We start from the raw sequence: 17747 nt of genomic DNA on the forward strand, positions 1-17747 counted from the left end.
CCTCATGTGGCGTGCGCAAGCTCTAAATCCATCTAAGTAGCAACCTACGGAGAGCGATGTTATCTACTTATATGAGCATATATAAGCATGGTTGCAGTTCAATATCTAAAATTGGAGCGATTTGACAAATTTTCGCTTCTGCGGAGTACCGGCTCTGAGGATGTTGGGACTCAGGTTGACCTGCGTGCCTGCCAAAACCGTTCAGCCCTATCCGCTTTGACCACTGGAAACTGGTCGCTTCCTCCGACACCGCCCTCCCTCCACAAACTCACGACGCGTCTCCAGATATTCGTCTCTGTCTCGTTGATCTGGGCAAAGCACGCTCATAGCACGTCTGCCTGCGCTCATCTGGCTAACCTTCAATCTCATTAACCAGCATGGCGTCTGCAAGAAGTCGCCCTACGACTTCCTTCACTTCAGCCTCCACCTCTTATCCATCTTACACTTATCAGTATGAAACGACAACGACATCCCGCCCGCGAACCGGACGTAGAAGCAACAGAAGGCCTGGCACGGCTCGCCCAACAACTTCAGCTTCCACAATCGGCAGGATTGAATCTCAGCAGGTTATCTGCGCCGTGAGCGAGTCTCGCGGAATTTCGCCAACTGTTGGCTTAGCGTTTCTAAACCTCGATACAGCGGAAGCCGTTCTCTGCCAGATCTGTGACAGCCAAACTTACGTTCGCACTATCCACAAGCTTCAAGTCTACAGTCCTTCCGAGATCCTTATCTTCTCAACAGCCTCTAATCCCAAGTCAAAACTTTTCTCCATCATTGAGGAAAATCTCGAGGATATTGACAGTACAATGACCCTTGTTGACCGCCGGTACTGGGCTGAGACGGCTGGCATGGATTACATCCAGCAGTTGGCCTTTGTCGAAGACATTGAGGCCATCAGAATCGCCCTTGAAGGAAACTACTTTTCCGTGTGCTGCTTTGCAGCAGTAAGTGAACAGTATGGTTACGTGCTACTTGTCTAACTGTGGTCTAGGTCATGAAGTACATTGAATTGAGTCTTTCCAGGACATTTTCCTATCACTCACTCCGGATCAAGTACGAGCCATCTGAAGGCTCTATGATGATTGACATCTCAACCGTGCATGCTCTTGAGCTCATTCAGAATGTTGATAATCCAAAATCCAAGGACTGCTTGTTTGGATTGCTCAATGCAACACTTACGCCTATGGGAGCTAGGCTTCTTCATAGTAATATCTTGCAACCCCTTACAGAAAAGGATACACTGGAGACTCGATATGATGCCTTGGAAGAGATGGCCACAAAGGAAGAATTGTTCTTCCAGACAAGACAGGGCAAGTTAGAAAGCTGCCGCTTTCAGGATGGAAGATGTTAACCTAGCTAACAGCACTTAAGTCCTTCCTGGATGCTGATAGAATCTTGACTGCGGTTTGTAAAATGTGCCGTCTAAAGGCTCTGCTGACCGATGCTTTAGCTCATTGTCATCCCCACAAAACCATCCGTCGAAAGCATGGAACAGGCTATCAATCAGGTCATCATGCTGAAGCAGTTCGTAAATTCTGTGAAGCCCGTCTATGAAGCCTTGACCGGAGCAAGAAGCTCCATGCTCATTGCAATCAAAGAAGTAATGCTCACAATCTCCCCATAACTTCAATCCATTCATGACTGACGTTCTTAGCTGTGTGCACCTGAAGGCATAGAGTCTGTACAAGTACTTATTGACTCTGTAATCAATGAGGATACAACATTTGCGAGCAAGCCACTGGATTTGCGCAACCAGCATGCCTACGCGGTCAAGGTTTGTTAATAACATCCGAGTCTTGGTATCGATCATCTAACCAGCAAGCCATAGTCCGGAGTCAATGGCCTTCTGGATGTGGCTCGACGAGCATACCGAGAGGCCACCGAAGACGCATATCAACAGGTCAACGAAATCGGAGGTATGTTTGGTGCCCTCTATTTTACTATGGATGGCTGACGACAACCACAGAATTGCACAAGCTTCCTCTCCAACTCAAGTTTGACAACCAGCGTCAATTTTTCATACAGGTCAACGCATTAGATCTTGAAGATCGTAATCTGCCTCCAGTCTTCACCAACGTTTTCCGAAAGAAGAACATGATTGAATGTCAGACGCTTGACCTGATGAAACAGAATCAGAAGATCGTCGACGCACACAACGAGATTGTTTTTCTGAGTGACACGGCAATACAGGAGCTGATATCGGAAATCCGAGAGTACATGGCTACGCTTTTCAAGATTTGCGAAAGTGTGGCGTTTCTCGACATGATAGCTTCTTTCACCCATCTTGTGACGAGTCAAGAGTATGTTCGACCAAAACTCACGGGCACGCTTGCAGTTAAGCAAGGCCGCCACCCCATTCGTGAGAAAATCCACTCGAATCAATTCATACCAAACGACTTCTACGCCACAAAGCAGCATCGCTTCCAGATCATCACTGGCTGCAACATGAGCGGCAAGAGCACGTACATCCGCACAATTGCACTCATGTCTGTCATGGTACAGATTGGTATGTTTGTTCCGGCCCAATATGCTTCATTTCCAATCCTTTACCAGCTCTTCGCTCGTGTCTCCATGGACGACAGCATTGAAGCAAACATGTCTACATTTGCTGCCGAGATGCGCGAGACAGCTTTCATCCTTCGGAATATCGATGCACGTAGCATGGCCATCATTGACGAGCTTGGACGGGGCACAAGCATCAGAGATGGGCTCGCCATAGCCCTCGCCATCGCCGAAGCTCTGGTGGACAGCAAAGCCTTTGTATGGTTTGCCACACACTTCCGCGACCTAGCCAAGATCATGGCCGAACGTACTGGAGTGGTTAATCTCCACCTTGCTGTGGACATGAAAGAGGGAGAATCCATGTCCATGCGATACAAGGTTGCCCCAGGCCCAGTGCAGCAGCAGCATTATGGCCTAGCGCTCGCCCGCATTGTTCCACTGCCACCTGGAATCGTCGAGAGGGCAACGGAAGTCGCGGAGCAGTTACAGCGGCACACCCAGCGCCGCAAGAAATTCTCAATGGCAGTCATTCGAGAACGTCGCCGCAAACTAATCTTGAATCTCCGAGAGCAGCTCCTGCAGGCCCAGAGCGGAGCCATGGAAGGCGAAGTCCTTCGCTCGTGGCTCAAGCAACTGCAGCGCGAGTTTTTAGTCCGCATGGGGGCCATTGAGTCTGAAGCCGCGGAAGCGGCGGCAGAGGAGTCGGACGTGGAAGATGAGACAATGACTGAAGCGGCGGCGTCGGAAATGACGGAGACGGTGCTCAGTGGTGGGAGGAGGGAGACTGCTATCGAGGTATCGGACGAAGTTTCTATTGACTCGGTCGAAACTGAGACGGCTAGGGATGATGGCGATGCGCAGTCGGATACGTTCATTGATCTTGGCATGTTTTAGGGGAGGTAATGTGGAGGTGTGTTTGCTTTTGAGGGGATCAATGTGCTGGGTAGCTTGCTTTGGTTTCTACAATACATGTGCTACACTGCTATGAGGCTCGTGGTAGTGAGTGATTGATGAAGTAGTGACGATGAGGTGGCTCGAGGATGGAGAGTGAACGCGGATGGCGCATCTCTGAGTAGCACAAATACCGTGTTCTGAGAATGGGGATCTGAAGTCCCAAGGCATTTGTGGTCTAATGTTAGTCATGCCCTTCGTAGTAGTTGGTTCACCCGTATCACCTATCTGTCTATACATACCACAGGCACTCCGTCAGCGGTGTCAAGATACCTATAAAACTTACCCACACATGAAGACCGCAACTATAACACAGCACAACCACAAGCACACAAGCACACAAAAATTTCTCAGAAACTCAAATATATATATATATGCATACACACCACCCAAACCGCCCACCTAACCTCCATACGCACAAAAAGCAAACAACCCCTCCACCCCTAAAACCCCAGCCATCCCAATTCCAAAACGCTACTAAACAACACGAACAACGAAAAGCGACGACAAACAAGCAAGCAAGCAAAAAGCAAAAGCAAGCAAAAAGCAAACCAGCCCCCTCATCCCACTAATAAAGGAGATACGATGTATAGATAAGACAGCACTCAGAAACGACAGAGACGGGAGATGGGAGATGAGAACGGAGATGGAGATGGAAATAGAGATAAACAGGACCGTTAATAGACTGCAGAAGAGACGAGACGAGAAACGTCAAGAAACGACAACGACGCTTTCCTGGCCTGGTCCAGCCGGCCTAGCTGCGTTGGAGGCAGAGGCAAGCCAGGCCAGGCCAGGCCAAGAAGCGTCGGAGACACCAACCATACCCTCTAAGCACCCAAGGCCGTAAATTTTTTCCCTTTCCTTCCTTCCTTCCTTTGTTTCCTTCTTCATTGCTTCTCTTCCGCTGCCGCTACATATCGCCGCCAAATACCTTGCGCGGCGGTTCTCGTGCACTCCCCCTTTCTCCTTCATTCCTCGCTTGCTTCCTTCCTTGCTTCCTTCATTTCTTCCTCCTATTTCCCGTTTTCCTTCTCTCCCCGTTTCCAAAAAAGCTGGCTTTATAGATTTACTGTATAAAAGTCCTGATAAACGTTGAAGTGTACCGACCGACCGACCAACAACAAACGCAAAAAGCACAAAGCGCTAAACGATGCTATGCTATGCTCGCTGCGTGGCGTCATGGCGTCATCATGAGGTATGTGTGTGTGAGAGTGTATGGAGTATGTATGAGTAGTGTGTAGGTATGTGCGCGAGGGAGAGAAAGTGAGACTGTGTGTGATGTGGTGTGTATGTCTTGGGGGTCCGTTCGTTCCGGTCCGTTCCGCGTGCCGTGGCCGCATGCGCATATGCCCATTGCCAAGCGTGAAAGGATGGATGGATGATGATGAGGTTCTTGCTACTATCGTGCTGGGGACAACACTAACAGAGAGGGGAAGAAACGTGCGCGCACCGTGCGCCCGTGACGCGCGTCCCCCCTCGCCATGCCCTCTTCCTCCTGCCCGGGCTGCCGCAGCCGTACGTGCGTGGGGAGAAGCAAAGGGAAATGCAGAAAAGTCAAAAGTCGATAACGTTGCGATACGATGGAGGTGGGGGGCTGCTTGGCTGAGGGGGGGACAACGACGAAGTGGGATGACATGAAGCGAGCTAGTGTGTCCGCTAGTTCACCGCGTTGCCCGACAGCGCCGTCAGGAACCGCGCGACGAGCCGGGCGGTGAAGTTGCCCGGCTGGTCTGCCTTGACGTGGCGTTGTTGCTGCAGGTACATGACTGTTGGGGCGGGTCAGGGTCAGCGGGGCTGTTCATGCATGCGGGGTCGCATAGCCTCACGTGGAGGCGCGTGCGGCGGCCGGCGCGAGATAGATGGGGTGGGGGTCGGGGTGGGGAATCATGCTTACAGTTTTGGCCCTCGTTCACGAGGTCCCGGAAGCCCAGCATCCAGGTCTTGCCCGGGCCGTCGGGGTTCCCGCGCCACCACTGCTCGAAGTCGCGCTCGTTGAGCGGGTTGGGGCTCTTGGAGCTGCGGCGCAGGAACAGTGCCATCACGAAGAGGAACTTCATGTCGATGGCCTCGCATGCCGTCTCGGCGCGCTTCTGTGCCATACGCGGGTCGAGTCGGTCCGCGACCGTCTTGTAGTCCATGATCAGGTGCACCGTCTTCTGCGTGTCCTCGTGGCACATGGCGAGGCCCAGCATGCAGACGAACGCGGACGTCCACTTGCCTGGCCAGGAAGTGCCGCGCTTGAGGATCTGCTGCAACTTGCGATACACAGAGTCCATGATCTGCTGGTGCAGAGAGCAGAAGAGGAACTTGAGTTGCCGGTTGACAACGCGAGGGCTGCAGAAGGTGCCGTAGGACGATGGGGGGATGTGTGGAGAGGTGGAGAGGGAGGAGAGAGCCTGCTGCCTGGACTGCTCGTCCAAGATGAGCGTGTGGCCCATGATGTAGGTCACAACAATGAGGCGAAGCACGTCGTGGAGGAGCCTCTTCTATTGGAGGGTTAGCTGGTGTCTTTGGATATAGAAAGCTGTCACTGACCTCGTCTGCAGCCTCCGGTGAGAAAGTCCTCATAAGCATGAGCAAGCGGTACTGGAAGTCATGCTCATCGTCGGAGCAGTACATTCTCGCAAAAGGCTCAAAGTGATGCTCAATGATGGTGTCCAGGTAACGAGAATAGTACTTCTGGTCCTCCTTTTCAATGTGCTTCATCCCGAGGGGCGGAGACATGTTCTCCGTCCGCATCGGCGCGCCAGTAGACGTGTTCTTGAAGTACTGGAACTGCCGCCTCGGCTCGTTCGTCCTTGGGTGGAACTCATAAGCTTCGCAGGCCATCGGCGGCAGGTTCCGGCCGGGGATGATCCGGATCCTAATGCGGTTGTTCGACCAGCCCTGCGTGTGCTGCTCAACAAACTGGAAGAGCGCCTGAGGCTGGTGAAGCTCGGTCATGCAAGCTAAAATGGTCAGTCAAGTTCGCAAGACACGGGTTCTGGATCTCATACATGGCAAGAAGTACTCCAAAAGCTCCCAAAGCGGCGTCCTGTCGCAAGGGAGTTGGGGGTGAGGGCCGTTTGGACGGTTCTTACGCTTTTCGCACCGTTGGCAAGGGTCGCCGTGCCCGCACTGTAGACAAGGGTTAAACTCTGGCCCACAAGAAGTAGCCTCTAGGGGGTGCTCCTTACACTATCCCTTTGCAAAGCGCAGGGCCAGCATGCGCCTACTTCACGCATGGCATTGGCATTCTTCCTCTTGTGAGCATCAAGGTGAGACCCTAGCTGCCTGCCGCCGTTTCTTTGTGCGGATGACTCAGATTGAGCCTCCTGAACATCAGAGGCAAAAGCAGGAGGACTCTCAGATGACTTTGGTATAATCATAGGCGGGCTATCATGAGTAGGAGTGCAGGCGTCAACCTGCATCGAGTTCCATGAAGCCTCTGACAAGGCCAATTCGATGTTGGCCGTGCGAGGGATCTCGGCGGGTCTCGGGGAAATGGCAGTTGGGTTGATAACGTAGTCCGGGATGCCATACGGCGATACAGGCGGCATGAAGTCCATAGACGTCTCAATGGCCATGGGCTGGTCCATCCCGTGGGCGGGGAAGTTACCCATGGCATCAGCCGGGAAGGTAACTCCCTGTGCTATTTGAGTCGGGCAGGCATATTGCTCAAAGGGGCTTCCTGAAAACATCGAGAACGCTGATTCATCTGGGGTGACGGGCATCTCGGGATACGTCGGATCCATGAGAGGACCCTGACCCATGGGACAGAGGTCGCTTGCGGACGGATACATGTACTCGGGACTGAACACATGGACACCTGCTCCAGCGTGGATGTTTAAGTGATCTCGTGGATGCTGACTGCTCCAGGGGGGGCTCATACCACCGACATGCTGATGAGGGACCAAAGCCGTGGCGTGGCCAAACTGCTGCTGGTACGCATCCTGCGGGAAGCCCATCATACTACCCGTGGGAAACTGGCTGTTAGAGTTAGAAACCTGCATACTAGGTTCGCTTGGAGATACGAGATCCGAAAGCTCGCCTGCGCCTGTGTAAGCGTGGGTTCACCCGCAAGAGGAAATCAGCCGCTACCTTCATGCCATTGGTTGCTCCAAACTCGTCCAGTCATGTCTCCAATGTTCTGCGGCAGCGGGGTGCTGTTCACAGCTTGGAATTGCGAGTCAATGCTCGGCCGTCCATGGGAGCTTTGCGAAAAACCGTCGCACGACATGACACTTCCGTGTCTGGAGGGAACCATCTCCCAGCTCTGCTCGCTCGGGGGACAGCCATCGGACATGTAGCCCTGAGCCGGGTCGAAAGGCGTGTCCAGCGGGGGAGTTTGGACCGACGAAGCCGGAGAGTTTGACAGGGCGTCCAGATCGGTGAAATCGGTGTCCATGGGCACATCCCACGCACTCGGCACATCGTTGTGGACTTGGGCGGCGGGAAAACTCGTCACCAGCGGCTGGACCGGCGGAGCTGGCGGGGCGTAACCGGAAAAGACGGAGCTGTGAGGCGACTTTGAGCAGCCGCGTTCGCTGCCGAAGGGAGACAAGTCGCAATCGCTGCCAAAGGTGGGAATGCCGTTCTGGAGGTCGTCGACGCCGGGAGGAAGCTCGTCTGGCGACATGGGACCAAAGAACATGCTGTCTGCGCCATTGCTGAAGTGGTAGGGCCCGTCAACCCATGGGGCGGCCATGGCTGTCTGCTGAGCCTACAAGGCAAACGAAGGGAAGGGCGGACTCCAAGTAGGCACCAGTTGGCTTATGACTTAGCCCATGCTCCGGTAAAAAAGACGATCAAGGGCCTGCCTCGAGGTCGAGGGCGGGGGTTAGCCGATGCCGACAGGAGTGCGAATAGAGTGTGCGCAATGACAGCAGGAACCCTGAAAAGATCTCCGAGAAGACGAACAGGAGAGGGACCGACTGGAACAAAAGCCAGCTGGGGCTGCACCGTTGCAAAAGAGAGAGCGGAGCAGAAAGAGCCCCGCACGGACGGTGAGGCTGGTAATGCAAAGCTGACGGATTGGGCTGACCGGTCGAGGGCAAGTAAGACCCAAAACCCGTGCGACGGACTTTTTGACTGGCGGCGCAGCTTTTTTTCTTATTTTTTTTACGAGCAAGCCCTGCCTATTGTATGTGTGCGTGTGTGTGTGTATACCTAATAAGCCAGTCACCAGCCCTCCCCCCTCGTGGTGCCAGGCGAGGCACACCGCTGGGGTCGGATACGTGGGAAGACGGGCCTCGAAGCGCTGCGAAGGAGCAGAGCCGGTGCACGAGGCCCGACAACGAATCAGCGCGTGCCAGAGCATCTTGCATCCGCTGATCCTCCAAGTGGCTTGCGTGCCGCGCCGCCGTTGCCTCTGTTCACTCAGAGTCCCACGGTCCCTTGGCTCTAGCACACGAAACCTCTGATGTGGGGTTTGGGCTGGCCTGAACAAAACCGCCGCCGTCCTGCCGAGCCAGCATGTTATCATCCATCGTCGGACCCGCAGTCGAGACCTCATATGTGCACATCTTAACCTTTCCCCTGGCCTTCGTTGCGTGTTCTTTCCGGCACCAACTAGCTGCACGCGGGTGACGGGTGACCTGAGACCTCGGACTCGGAGAGCGAGGGAAGAAACCGATCCCCACAGCTTAAGGTCGTGACCTTCCACTCCTCTACACACTGTTCGTCATGTTTTTTGTGGGCGGAGGAGTAGCTACCTAGAGTAGGAGGGATGGACCTGGGGGAGTAGGTAGGGTCACGCACCACCACCACCGCCTAGTACTGTGCCACCACTGCCACCACCATTTTCTACTCACTCATCCGTACAATCAAGTTTCTCCCCGCCACTGCTCGGAACTGTGGTGCCGGCACGTGACCTTAGATCATCCCGACAAGGCTGAGGCGTTGGCTGAAACGGTCGTAGGCCCTGAATTTGCGACGCGTCTTGCGTCACTGCCCGCTTCGACCTTGGTAGAGCGTTCGGCTATCGGATCATGTTCTTGGCTGCTGTTTCCCTTATGAACGCCGTTAATCGTCGCATCTTGTCCTCGAGCTCACTTTACTCGCCGTCTGCATTCGCGAATCACGACTTTGCCTCTCTCGATCGACGACGATACGCGCTATGGCAGGACGCGAAGACACGGCGACGCAGCGACACTACAAAGCACCCTACACCACGCACCGGCCAATCCCCACTGTCCAACGCTACCGCCAGGAGAAGGCCCAGCGCGGCACCACCGAAGAGATTGCCCAGGAGGAGCCTAGTTGGACCGAACGAGCTGAAAATGCCTACAAGACATACTGGAAGGGGGAGCAGCCCGAGTCGGCCAAGGATGCTGCCGACGGCTCGATCCAGCACTACCAGAGCACCAACAAGAACTTAGCGGATCAAGAAGGGCAAGGCGATGGCGACAAGCGTGTCGGCCTGGAACAAATGGAACAAGACGGACATGACGAGCATTACGAGCACAACGAGCACAACGAGCACAACGAGCGCGAGGACGAAGGCCCCAAGAAAGATGACCGAGGGTTTGAGATTGCAGAGGACACTTCCGAGGCCCACGTGGTCGGAGGGCAGGACCCCAAGGACAAACGGAAGCAAATGAAGAAGAGAAAGGAAGACACAGGTGGGCGCCAGGTCACGGATCCCGTAACCCATCTTCCCGTCACGATTCACGATTTTACGAAGAAAGATCTTAACAAGTCTCCCGAAAACGAACCTACTTCAGGCACGCACAAGCGTTCAGCTACTGGCAATAGTGCCAAGTCGAAGGATGATAATGAACTGCGGGATGAGACTGCTGAGTTGCAGTCGTACCATTCTGGCATGGAGATGATGTTCCCTCCGCCTAATTATGACAATGCACGGATTGAACTGGAGAAGATATATCAAACCGCAACCACCACTGGGCTGGGCCTAGTGGTTACCCTAATGGCAGTCCTGCTGGCATTGAGCCACATTTTCATTCGATCCACTTTGAGTGTTTACATCACCGCCCCCGCGGTGCTTCTGGCCACTCTAGGCCTAGGTGCTGCAGTGACGTGGGGAATGCGAGATTGGGTCACGAACAAGGTTGAGGCTGTGTGGGAAGACGAAGTGTGGGAGTCCGAGAGACAGCAAGGCAAGAGCATGGTAAAATCGGAAACGCCGGAATCAACGCAGTGGCTCAACTCGTTGATGGCTTCCATCTGGCCATTGGTCAACCCTGACCTCTTCGTCAGCATGGCGGATACGCTTGAGGTAAGGCTTGGGCTTTCTTTGCTTTACTTTCTGCCCGGCATCCCTATCCTGTGAGGCTGTTACATGGTTGGATTGCCACGCAGACTACGGTCTGGCATTGCCATCGCTGATGCGAACGTGTGCATATGACTATGTCATCGCCATGCCATCAGGCATGTTTCGCGCTCACGCGATGCAAGTGCGCGAAAAACGCGAGTTTTATACACACGCAGCGGCGTCTCAGTGGTGTCCATTTATACTTCAAGCAGCCACTGATGTCGCCCTGCGCTAGCCCCTTGTTCTTGACAACGCTAGGCGTTCGCTTGACTGGCTACCTGTTTGACCGGTCAACGAATGCTTGTTTCATGTTTCACCGAGAATACGATAGCTAACATATTGTAGGATGTCATGCAAGCGAGTTTGCCGAAACTTGTTCGCATGGTTAGCGTTGAAGACCTTGGTCAGGGCAGCGAAGCTCTCCGGATTCTCGGCGTCCGATGGCTACCGACAGGAGCTGCGGCTCAATCGGTATCTCAAGACGGTAAGCTGAGGAAGAACAGCGACCCAAAGGATAGTGATCGGACGGTCCCTGGCCAAGGCGAGGTTCAAAGTGATGATGAAAAAAATGGAAGCAACGAAAGTTTGCAAGATGACCAAGACCAAGAGAACATTGAAGAAGGCATGGAGGCAGAAGAAGGAGATTTCGTCAACATGGAGGTTGCATTCGCGTACAGGGCAAGGACTTCCAGGAAAGGCATCCGGGATCGAGCGAAGAATGCGCATTTGTACCTTGCCTTCTATCTTCCTGGAAACATTAAATTTCGTAAGTCTTTTAAACCTTCTCCAATCCTGGTATATTCACTGACTAGTTGCAAGCCGTCTGGGTTGAGCTTCACGGTCTCGTTGGCACCGTTCGCTTGAGGCTCCAACTCACACCAGACCCGCCATTCTTTAGCCTGTGCACTCTGACGTTCCTTGGACAGCCTAAGGTTGACGTCTCTTGCGTTCCCTTGACGCAGAAGGGCCTTAACATCATGGATCTACCTCTGATCTCAAACTTTGTTCAAAGTTCCGTGGATGCTGCCATGGCCGAATACGTTGCGCCGAAATCGCTCACCCTGGATCTTAAGGACATGCTTATGGGCGACGATTTCAAGAAGGATACGGCAGCCCGTGGTGTTATTGTCGTACGGATCAAGCGTGCGTATGATTTCAAAGAGGGAGATTCTGGGATGCTTGTGAAAAAGGGCTCTACGGACGGCTACATCACCGTTGGTTGGGCCAAATTTGCGAAGCCTCTGTGGTCAACTCGCATCATCCAGGCGGACATGGAACCCCACTGGGACGAGACTTGCTTTGTTTTGGTCACTTCAGACGAGCTCAATGTACAGGAACGCCTCCGTGTGCAGCTGTGGGACTCGGATCGGCATACTGCCGACGATGATCTTGGTCGGATTGAGGTCGACATCAAACAGATCATGAAAAATCCACAGTCTGATGGCAAGATACAGCAGAGGGTGGACGGCTTCAAGGCCCTCCAGGCTGGCGAGAGCATGCCCGGCAAGTTGGAATGGGAAGTGGGATACTTCTCAAAGACTCGCATCATGGAGTCCCAGTTGCAGCAACAAACTAGCTTCCCCGAAATCCGCACCATGGACAAATTGCAGGAGTTGGTGGATCAGGAAAGTGAGAGGAAGCTTCGGGAAAGCAAGCGGGATGAGTCTGCCGAGTTTGAGCAGCTGAAAGAGCAAGAGTTCAAGGTAATTTTTATAAACATGGCCATGGGAAAAATTCACGTTGCTAACAGCCCTCTAGGAAAAGGAAGACCAGCTCGTTATCGCGGCGCCTCCGCCACAAGATTACCCCAGTGGCATTCTTTCTATCACTATCCACCAAATTTCCGGCCTTGAACTGGGAGCTCTCAACAAGAAAAAGGCAGAAAAGCACGAAGATGAGAGCGAAGAGGAGGAAGAGGATGATGACCTGCCGAGCAGCTATTGCACCATCATCCTCAACCACCAAAAGGTCTTCCGCACCCGCACGAAGCCGAAGAACGCCCAACCCTTTTTCAACGCCGGCTGCGAACGCTTCGTCCGCGATTGGCGCAACACCGATATACACATTGGTGTGCGCGACGCTCGCGTGCACGAGGATGACACGCTCCTCGGAATTGTCTATCTCCCGCTCGGCGAAGTTCTGAAAGAACGCTCGCAGATCAACGGCCACTACCCGTTGCTTGGCGGCGTGGGTTACGGCCGCATGCGCATCTCGATGGTCTTCCGCTCAGTGCAGCTGCAAGCCCCACAGTCGCTGCTAGGCTGGGACTTCGGGACGCTGGAAGTGGCACCAGAGATCACCGGCTCAGACTTGCCGTCGGACCTGCTGGGCCACCGGCTGAAAGTGCGCACGACGCTGTCGAAGGGCAAGATGCAATCGCGGGGCAACGGGGTATGGAGGACGAGCAAAGACCGCACGATCAAGCTTCCGGTGCGCAAGCGGTACGCCAGCCCACTGGTAATCGAGTTCCGCAAAGCGCGACCAATGATGGACCCGACGGTGGCGTTTGCGGTGTTCTGGCTGAAAGACATGCCGGACAACTCGGAGACGACGGTGACGGTGCCGGTGTGGAAGGGCGGCGACATGAAGCGCGCAACGACGTGCTATCTGGACAGCTGCGGCGAGCAGGTCGGCACGCTGCGCCTCAGCCTCGTCTTCTGGAGCGGCATCAGCAGCTACCACGCCCCGCTGGCAGCACGCAACCCGGACCTGGGCCAGGTGATGGAGGTGCTGGAGACGGCGGGCGACAACGAAGAGATGGAGTTCGATACCGAGGGCTTTGCGTCGGACAGCTCGAGCAGTAGCAGCGATAGCAGCACTGATACGGACGACGACGACAGCGACGTCGCTGCTGAGGAAGAGACGTCCCGCTCGAGTTTGAGCAATGGTAGTGGTGGTGGCAGTAAGCGTGGCTCGAAGGACTTGAGTAAGGATGGTAAGAGGGGCCCGATCAGCTCGATCAGGGACTATAAGCACCATCGGCGCCAGCTGCACCGCCAAAATAGGGGCGTCATGCAGTGGAAGGTTAGTACATTTCTCCTCTCCCTCTCTCTCCCTCTCCCTCTCCTTCCCTCTCCCACTCTCGCTTTCTTTCTCTTTTCCGTCACAGGAAATGGCTAACGGCGTAGCACACAGGGCCCGCGCACGCTGCAGTGGATGAAGCATAAGCTCGAGCACGGCGAGCAGCATATCGCGGACAAGTTCAGCCGGCATACGCGCGAGCCGGGCATTGAGACTGAGGCGTAGGGGTAACGGTCCTGCGTGCTTGTGGTGGGTGTGTTGATTGGGTTGGGTTGGATACATAGTCTCTTGCTTAGGGACGAGGGAAGAGGAGGGAGAAAAGTTTGGAGTGCGTACATACTTGTGTATGTGGGTTGTAGTAGGGAAGGGGGTGTTGTTTGTGTAGGCCCTACCTGTACCTACCCACCTATCCTTTTGGCCGGTGGCGAATCTTGCATTTCTAGTACCCCTCTTGTAATGTATACGCTCTAGGACCTTTTTATTTATATTTAGCACTTGTGCTTATAGCCAAACAAAGAGTATTCTACAAGGACTGCTTGTATCCTCTATCTCGGTTGACGGCAACAGGCGTTAAACACACACAAAGACTGGCAGCCCGACAAAAAAGAGAGAATAAAGAGATAACCAGTATGACCATGTACTCCTTGCCTAAAAGTGACGCTCAAACCCCCTAGGCGTAAACGTAGTAGTGAGTTTTAACAAGATATAGACACGGTATTGGTGGTGGGCAGTGGGTGGAACCTCAAGAAAAGGCCATGGCTAGGTATGTTGAGCTAAAGATTTCACTAGGCTTTCACTTAGAGAATCACCATTGGTGATGTGGTTATCGGCTTTGGGAGAATAGTTGAGGTTTTCAAGAGAAGGGAGGAAGAGAAAGAGAGAGGGAGAAAGAGAGAGAGAGAGAGAAGAAGAAGAAGAAGAAGAAACATATCCGAATCCTCAGACAACGCCATTGGGAAACCGCATCCAACAGCTAGACTTCAATGACCATTTAGGCGGAATAGCAGTTTTCTTTCGTGCTCTTTCGAATGAACAAACCACGAGCTTCTACAAAGTTTGATAAAAGCCCAACAACGAACTTCATCACCTTCCCCCATCTGCGCACACCAAACCCCCTTAGCAACGCTGACGCTCGCCCAACCAGCACAACAACAACCCTCAACACCACACAGCAATACAGCTCAACACCCTCACCTACCATTCCATGCACACGCAGCACAATCCGCCCCTATTAAATTCTTCTAGAACCTACTCTACGTCCTTACTCTCTTCCTCCTCCCTCCAAGTCCGCATGATGCTAGGTCTTTTCTCCTCGAGGTGTAGCTTCTGTTCCTCTAGGTCGCGCAAGTCCTGCTAGAGTCTACCTAGCCTACGTCAAGCCTACGTTCGACTACCTCCGGCGGGTGCGGCCAGTTCGCGGAAAGCCACTCACACCAGCTTCTTGGGCTAATCACGTAACCAAGAGCCCGAGAGACAGACCACCAATGTCCTTATCGTCCGAGCAAGCAACCGCTCCTGTGAGGATGTCGCTTGCGTCGTTAGTGGGTGTCTGGGATCCCTGGCTGGAAATATATGTCCAAGTCGTGCGCCTACGCGCTGTCGCTGTTTGATGGAGCTGGGCGACGGCTTGCCACTGCAGGATTAGCCGTACTTCTTCAAGTGTCGGGTATCGCTTGTGGGTAGGTGTGTGGTGAATGGGTTGAACCCCATTTCTTCACTCCTCAGTCATTTGTGTCTGCGTGGTGTGGAGATCTGTTTTGCGTGGTAGCAGACATAATAGTAGAGGTCGTTTGTTGTTTATGCCTTTCCTAGGCTTGTTACAAGTCTTGTTGATTCCCCGGCCAGAGCGGCTCGCTCAAGATGTTGTCTCATACGAGCACGAGCAGCTAAGCAGCCTTTGATATACACCTATCATCGTTAATAGACGAAGCACACAGCATCAAGCGTCCCCACAGAGCCGACATCGAAGCAACACCAAATAACCCTAAAGCCATATGCCATTATTACATCACTAGCTACCTAGCTACCATCTAAGCCAACCGCACCCCGATCCCATAGCCCCAGTCATGTGCGCATCAAAGAGCAGCAGCATCAAGCCACCACGTAAGCATCAGTCAGTCATATGCTCGAGCAGGTCCATCAAGCCTCCGGTCCTATGCACGGATATCAGATGAGCCGGGGGGTATCACGAATCGCAAAATGCATGGTTGCAAGCAAGCTTGCTCGGTCCGCCGCCTTACCTTGCCTCGCCTTGTCTTGCCTTGGCTGTTGTAGCAGACGACGACTACTAAAAAGGTCCCGCGCATGGCGTGGCGCTTTAGTTGTCGACGCCAATGTGCACGTTCTTCTCGCCGGCGGGCAGCACCTCGGCTTCCTTCTTGCCCTTGAGCGTGGGCAGCTCGGCCATGGCGGAGCGGATGATGTCGAGGGCTTGCTGGATCTGCTCCTCGGTGATGACGAGGGGCGGCGCGAGGCGGATGATGTTCTGGTGCGTGGGCTTGGCCTGTCGAGCTTGTTAGTATCTTGTCGTCGAAGATGGTTAAGCGTTTGCGGTGCTGCGACGATAGAATACGTACCAGCAGACCCTTCTCCTTGAACAGCATGCAGAGGTCCCAGGCGCTGTGGCCGTTGGTCTTGCTCTCGTCGATGACAATGGCGTTCAGCAGACCCTTGCCGCGCACCAGCGTGAGCATGGGGTTGTCGATCTTGCGCAGACCCTCGCGGAAGATGTTGCCCAGCTTCTCGGCGCGCTCAACCATGTTCTCTTCCTGGATGACCTCCAGCGCCCTGATGGCGACGGCAGAGCCCAGAGGGTTACCGCCGTACGTCGAGCCGTGCGTGCCGGGCTCGATGGTGAGCATCACCTCCTTGGATCCCAGCACGCACGACACGGGGTACATGCCGCCCGAGATGGCCTTGCCCAGCAGCACCAGGTCCGGCTTGATGCCGCTCCACTCGTGGCACAGCATGCGCCCTGTCCGCGCGATGCCCGTCTGGATCTCGTCGCAGATCAGCAGCACGTTGTGCTTCTCGCACAGCGCCTTGACCTCACGCAGGTAGCTGTCGTCGGGGACGATGATGCCCGCCTCGCCCTGGATGGGCTCGACCAGGAACGCCGCCGTGTTCTTGCCGTGCTCCTCCAGCACCTTGCGTACGTCATCGACGTTGTTGTAGCGGATCGGCTCATGGGTCGTCGGGTTCTCGCTGCCGATACCGGGGAGGTAGGGCCCGTAGTTCTCGCGCGACTCGGGGTCGGTGGACATGGTGATGGCGGCAAACTACAAGCATGCTGTTAGCTTCGTTGCTCTTTCGGACTGCCATGCCATTATGCGGAAACCTACCGTGCGGCCGTGGAAGTTCTCCTGCACGCTGAACACCAGGGCCTTGTCCTGAGGAATGCCCTTGGCCTTGTAACCCCACTTGCGGGCGATCTTGACAGCCGTCTCGACGGCCTCGGCGCCCGTGTTCATGGGCAGCACCATGTCGAAGCCGAGCGTCTTGGTGACGTACTCGGCGAAGCGGGGGAAGACATCGTTGTAGAATGCACGGCTGCTGAGGGTGAGACGCTGTGCCTGCTCGACGAGGGCCTTGACGAGCTCCGGGTGGCAGTGGCCCTGGTTCACGGCGCTGTAGGCGGAGAGGAAGTCGAGGTAGTGCCTGGATAGCGGCGGTTAGGTGAGGCTCAGGGCGGAATGGTCGGGGTGGGGGCGGAAACTCACTTGTCCTCGGGGTCCCAGACAGAGCAGCCAGAGGCCCTGGAGAAGACGATGGGGAGAGGGTGGTAGTTGTGAGCGGCGTATTGGTGCTCAGCGTGGTAGGCCTCATCCGAGGATGATGCACGGTAGCGGTCGGCGTTGCCATTGGCCGTGGTGCTAACTGCGGAGGGCGCCATGTTGATTAGGGTCAAGAGTCTCGATGTTTAGTGGGGCGGAGATCGATAGGCGGAAGAGGGCTTGAAATGGGCTTCTTGGAGTTGGGAGAAAGGGCAGGACGGCGGATTTGGGCGTGCCTTTATACTAGA

The 17747-nt window shown here is 54.5% G+C and overlaps 5 protein-coding genes across 5 annotated transcripts; 2 read left to right on the top strand and 3 right to left on the bottom strand.

Moving 5' to 3' along the window:
- Positions 1-293: 293 nt before the first annotated feature.
- On the top strand, positions 294-3478 carry K452DRAFT_249936 (uncharacterized protein). The gene is given in 7 exon segments (XM_033538159.1): positions 294-944; positions 992-1346; positions 1364-1404; positions 1451-1600; positions 1655-1774; positions 1829-1916; positions 1967-3478. The coding sequence occupies 7 exon segments, from the start codon at positions 378-380 to the stop codon at positions 3394-3396; spliced, it is 2751 nt and encodes a 916-aa protein (XP_033397830.1). The 5' UTR covers positions 294-377; the 3' UTR covers positions 3397-3478.
- A 1631-nt stretch (positions 3479-5109) lies between these two features.
- Positions 5110-8140, bottom strand: K452DRAFT_298115 (uncharacterized protein; the record flags this gene model as incomplete). Its single annotated transcript, XM_033542089.1, has 6 exons — positions 5110-5219; positions 5348-5939; positions 5989-6401; positions 6450-6570; positions 6630-7483; positions 7534-8140. The coding sequence occupies 6 exons, from the start codon at positions 8138-8140 to the stop codon at positions 5110-5112; spliced, it is 2697 nt and encodes an 898-aa protein (XP_033397831.1).
- Positions 8141-8186: 46 nt separating this feature from the next.
- K452DRAFT_26834 (uncharacterized protein) lies at positions 8187-9248 on the bottom strand. Its single transcript, XM_033538885.1, has one exon. The coding sequence runs from the start codon at positions 8945-8947 to the stop codon at positions 8273-8275; it is 675 nt and encodes a 224-aa protein (XP_033397832.1). The 5' UTR covers positions 8948-9248; the 3' UTR covers positions 8187-8272.
- Positions 9249-9550: 302 nt separating this feature from the next.
- On the top strand, positions 9551-14257 carry K452DRAFT_249937 (uncharacterized protein; the record flags this gene model as incomplete). Its single annotated transcript, XM_033538160.1, has 6 exons — positions 9551-9847; positions 9905-10669; positions 11051-11471; positions 11525-12408; positions 12464-13729; positions 13841-14257. The coding sequence occupies 6 exons, from the start codon at positions 9551-9553 to the stop codon at positions 13949-13951; spliced, it is 3744 nt and encodes a 1247-aa protein (XP_033397833.1). The 3' UTR covers positions 13952-14257.
- Positions 14258-15799: 1542 nt separating this feature from the next.
- K452DRAFT_318422 (uncharacterized protein) lies at positions 15800-17696 on the bottom strand. Its single transcript, XM_033544155.1, has 4 exons — positions 17446-17696; positions 17068-17383; positions 16303-17004; positions 15800-16229 (listed from the first exon to the last, which is right to left on the bottom strand). Exons 1-4 carry the CDS (start codon positions 17616-17618, stop codon positions 16044-16046), a joined length of 1377 nt encoding a protein of 458 aa, XP_033397834.1. The 5' UTR covers positions 17619-17696; the 3' UTR covers positions 15800-16043.
- Positions 17697-17747: the final 51 nt, after the last annotated feature.

The sequence above is a fragment of the Aplosporella prunicola genome, assembly GCF_010093885.1.
Source record: "Aplosporella prunicola CBS 121167 unplaced genomic scaffold K452scaffold_12, whole genome shotgun sequence".
NCBI classification, from domain to species: domain Eukaryota; kingdom Fungi; phylum Ascomycota; class Dothideomycetes; order Botryosphaeriales; family Aplosporellaceae; genus Aplosporella; species Aplosporella prunicola.